Genomic DNA, 5,292 nt, shown 5'->3' with positions numbered 1-5,292 from the left:
AGGAAAATGATAACAATAAAAAATCTCAACCTAAGGTGGTTGTGAGGCTCAAAATGAGAAACTGCACGTGAAAATATCTCATGAACTGCAAAACACTGTACAAATGTAGTTATTATCACTGTCAAATTACCACAAACTCACCCCTTCCATTGCAAGGCAGCTTACTTTACCACACTGTGAGGACTTTTGTGGTATTAATTATAAGCAAACTATTACAAGTACATAGACTATGTATTGCTTCTTTCTTAAATTCAGTGTGTACCTGGGTTTTTGTGTGTGTGTGGTTTTTTGTTTGCTTTTTTGCTTCATGCTGCTTTAACCCTAGCACATACTTGGTTACTAAGAAAAATGAAATAATCCAGGTACCACCATATATTGGATCAAAATGTCTTTCCGTAACCACTGGTGCCTCAAGCCAAATTTAGTCCTCTTCCCAAGTCCTATGCCCATGACTCCTTAAACCCATCTTTTCTCTGACGCCATCAGCCCCGGTCAAGTCCCACAAAATGGTCATTTTCTACCAAATCCTGCCTTTAGATCTCTCAGAATGCCCCGAGTTTCTCTTTCCCACACCTCCAGCTGCTTTTCTCCAAACCACCCAGGTCTCTGTGACTCACCACTACTCTCCTTTCTGCATATCAGCTTCCACCGCCCACGCACTCGTCACCCTGGGGGACACCTTCCTTCCTCCATAGCGGTATTTACCTCAATTTTCACACACGCCAGGCCCTATCCTGCACTGTGCCCTCTGTCTGCTTCACACCTCCAAGATCCAGAGATTTTGTGACACTCAGCCTTTCGTGAGCCAGGAGGGCGATCTCTCCCTCTCTGCCTACCCTCCCCTGATTGGTCTGGGCAGCTCCTACCCAACCTTCAGATCTTGGCTCAAATGTCGCGTCCTCAAAGAAGCCTTCCCTGTCCCCTAACCCCTCAGATATGCTGTATCATCTTGTCATACACCCACACAGCACCCTGCTTTCCTTTGAAGCACTTGTCTAATTATGAGCAAATAGGTATGTGTGAAAATCATGGCATGGTACCTGATTCCCGGGCATAGTGGAAGGACCACAGAGTGGCTTTTCCTTGCCCCTGACTCTGTCCTCCGTGCCTGACAAGGACCTGACACATAGTCAGCTTTCAATAAATAACTGTCGAATAAATGAAGTGAAACTGAAAATATTACACACACACGCACATGCGCACGCACACACGCACGTGCACACACACACACACACACACACACACACACACAAATACCCCGACTTGAGGGGAACCCCAACCACAGATGCCCTCTAGAACTGACAAAGGCCAGAGAAATCCCCAGAGAGTGCACCTACGCTAAAAGTCTGTATTCCACTTCCTGACTTCATAACTTTGATCCTCAACACAGAACTTAGGCATTTCCAAGGTGACACGCTTTTCAGGAAAGAGATTAAAGGGCTGATTAGTTTGCTTAGGCTGCCATTAAAAAATACCAGACTGGGTGGCTTAAACAACAGAAATGTATTTTCTCACAGGTCTAGAGGCTGGAAGTCTGAGATCAAGGTGTCAGCAGAGTTGGCTTCTTCCAAGGCCTCTCTCCTTGGCTTTCCTCTGTGTGTGCACATCCAAATTTACTCTTTCATGAGGACATCAGTCATATTGGACTAGGGCCACCCTAACTAATTACCTCTTTAAAGACCTTATCTTCAAATATCATTACATCTGGAGGTACTGGGAATTACGACTTCAGCATATGGGTCTGGGGAGTCAAGTTTTATCTCATTATGTCAGGTGGACTTCATAATTTTTTTATTAACTCTGACATTTTAAGTTCGAAAACATCCCTATGCATATTAAACTGTACCCATTCTCGTGTGTGTTAAAGAATATGTAAGAAAAACTGGTAGAAGTCTGTGGAAGGAAGATGACAGAAGACAATTTAAAAAGAAAGAAAGGAAAGAACAGAGACAAGGGAAGCAATTCTCTAGCCATTATCATGTGTCCCGGTAAGAAAACAAATCTCTGAGAGTGAAGTAGGAGAGAGAGGGGACTTTGTAGTTCAGGTCAAGCCTTCTGTGTGCTGGAATGCCTGTGAAAATGTCACTATGCCTCCTGGACAAAGCACCTCACATCAAGGCATCTTGTCTTACAGAAGGGCTCACCTCCTATCACCATGATTGTTCCACAGCTTACATGTCAAAAATCAAGACTTTCTTTTGCTGTTTCAGGATCCACATGTGAACGCATTTTTCCGACAGTGCCAAAAAAGGGAGAAAGATATGTCTCAGTCACCTACCTCGAGTTTCGTCCGTTCTTGTAAGGTAACATGACATGCAAATAGCTGCAGTGGTCTCCAGGGTAGAAATGGGCAAAACAGACCTTTACATTTTGCATTGAGCAGCAAACTAAGGGGTAATTATTATCGAAGATTTTTAAACACCTTATCAATTCAGAGACTAAATGATTTTATTTCACAATTCTTAAAAGATGTCTGTGTGTTCATTAAAAAAATAAGCAAAGATCAGTTTCTCCAAAGTAAGAATGATTGAAAATCAAAATCAATTGACTCTAAATTCGTTAATTAGATGTAGAGTCCTTGCAACATTACCCCCATGCCTGTATGTCATGCTAAATGCCATGAAAAATAAAGTCAAACGAAAGTGAGCTACAGTAGTCATGTTCAAGTTCTGAAGAACGTCAGTAAAAGAATGTGCTTTAAATTTAATCAATGGCCTTTTCTTTTTTTGTCCTGCCGATTTAACAGAACTTATTGAATGTGGAAAAGATTCATGCAATCATGAGTTTTCTGCCTGTAATCTTGAATCAGCTCTTCAGGGTTCTGGTGCAGAATGAAGAAGATGAAATCAGCACAACTGTGACCAGGTATCCATAGCACAGCCTTAGGGGAAGAGGTTTTATAAGCTGTGGTTACACACAACTTTGATTATAACCGAATGGCCACCTGATTGTGTATGCTTGCATTTCGTTTGAATACGTATCTCAAAGTTAAGTATGTCTCATACTATCTCAAGAATGAGATAGTAATCATCTATTACTATCATTCAAGTAAAGTTAGACCTCTTTATTAACTTTGTGTTTTTAATTAAACTTTTTATTTTGAGATACCATATGATCCAGCAGAACTATAGGACAATATCACTCCAAGAATATTAACATTGATAGAATCAGGAGACAGAATATTCCCATCCCCACAAGGATCCGTCATGTTGCCTTTTATTGACACACCTACTTCTTTCTTATCTCAAACCCCACTCCTTACCCTGGGCAACTACTAATCTGTTCTCCATCTCTAAAATTTTGTTACATTAAGAATCTTATATATATTATATTGAAATTTTATATATAATATAAATATATAAAATTTTATATATAATATGTTAAAATATACTCTAAGACCCACATATTTATATAATAAATTGATGAGTTTATTATATATTCTATTTTCATTTCATATATAAGTTATATATTATATATATATATATATAGATAGATAGATAGATAGATAGATATGGAATTATATAGTATCACGGTATGTAACCTTTGGGGATTGGCTTTTTTCACTCAGCATAATTCTCTGGAGATTCATCCAGGTTGTTGCATCAATCAATCAATAGTTCTCTCCTTTTTATTTCTGAGTAGTATTCCACATCAAAAAATGTTTTAAAATTCACCTATTGAAGGCTAGCTGGGTTGTTTCCAGTTGTGGGTACATTTAGGGTGAACATAAGTTTTCATTTCTTTGAAATAAGCAATTGTTGGGTCATATGGTCATTGTATGTGTTGGTTTTAAGAACATGCCGAATCTCTTGCATTCCTATACACTGATGATGAAAAATCTGAAAGAGAAATGAAGGAAACACTCCCATTTACCGTTGCAACAAAAAGAATAAAATACCTAGGAATAAACCTACCTAAGGAGACAAAAGACCTGTATCCAGAAAACTATAAGACACTGATGAAAGAAATTAAAGAGGATACAAACAGATGGAGAGATATATCATGTTCTTGGATTGGAAGAATCAACATTGTGAAAATGACTATATTACCCAAAGCAGTCTACAGACTCAATGGAATCCCTATCAAACTACCGCTGGCATTTTTCACAGAACTAGAACAAAAAATTTCACAATTTGTATGGAAACACAAAAGACCCCGAATAGTCAAAGCAATCTTGAGAAAGAAAAACAGAGCTGGAGGAATCGGGCTCCTGGCCTTCAGACTGTACTACAAAGCTACAGTCATCAAGACAGTATGATACTGGCACAGAAACAGAAATATAGATGAGTGGAACAGGATAGAAAGCCCAGAAACAAATGCATGCACATAGGGTCACCTTATCTTTGATAAAGGAGGCAAGAATATACACTGGAGAAAAGACAGCCTCTTCAATAAGTGGTGCTGGGAAAACTGGACAGCTACGTGTAAAAGAATGAAATTAGAACACTCCCTAACAGCACACACAAAAATAAACGCAAAATGGATTAAAGACCTAAATGTAAGGCCAGACACTATCAAACTCTCAGAGGAAAACATAGGCAGAACACTCTATGACATAAATCACGGCAAGATCCTTTTTGACCCACCTCTTAGAGAAATGGAAATAAAAAGAAGAATAAAGAAATGAGACCTAATGAAACTTCAAAGCTTTTGCACAGCAAAGGAAACCATAAACAAGAAGAGAAGACAAGCCTCAGAATGGGAGAAAATATTTGCAAATGAAGCAACTGACAAAGAATTAACCTCCAAAATTTATAAGCAGCTTATGCAACTCAGTATCAAGAAACAACAAACAAACCAATCCAAAAATGAGCAGAAGACCTAAATAGTTTGCCAACAAACACATGAAAGGATGCTCAACATCACTAATCATTAGAGAAATGCAAATCAAAACTACAATGAGGTATCACCTCACACCAGTCAGAATGGCCATCATCCAAAAATCTACAAACAATAAATGCTGGAGAGGGTGTGGGGAAAAGGGAACCCTCTTGCACTGTTGGTGGGAATGTAAATTGATACAGCCACTATGGAGAACAGTATGGAGGTTCCTTGAAAAAACTAAAACTAGAACTACCATATGGTCCAGCAATCCCACTACTGGTCATATACCCTGAGAAAACCATAATTCAAAAAGAGTCATGTACCATAATGTTCATTGCAGCTCTATTTACAATAGCCAGGACATGGAAGCAACCTAAGTGTCCATCGACAGATGAATGGATAAAGAAGATGTGGCACATATATACAATGGAATATTACTCATCCATTAAAAGAAACAAAATTGATTTA

At 38.8% G+C, this 5,292-nt stretch overlaps 1 protein-coding gene across 1 annotated transcript in view; it reads left to right on the top strand.

Moving 5' to 3' along the window:
* Positions 1 to 5,292, top strand: part of DOCK10 (dedicator of cytokinesis 10) — a 212,025-nt gene that overhangs the window by 139,080 nt on the left and 67,653 nt on the right. Inside the window, 2 exon segments of the mRNA XM_007467990.1 lie at positions 2,211 to 2,303; positions 2,747 to 2,865. Of these exon segments, the coding sequence (XP_007468052.1) occupies positions 2,211 to 2,303; positions 2,747 to 2,865 (212 nt within the window).

Source organism: Lipotes vexillifer, unplaced genomic scaffold, assembly GCF_000442215.2.
Source record: "Lipotes vexillifer unplaced genomic scaffold, Lipotes_vexillifer_v1.1 scaffold907, whole genome shotgun sequence".
NCBI classification, from domain to species: Eukaryota; Metazoa; Chordata; class Mammalia; order Artiodactyla; family Lipotidae; genus Lipotes; species Lipotes vexillifer.
This window is presented reverse-complemented; position numbering and strand designations above follow the sequence as displayed.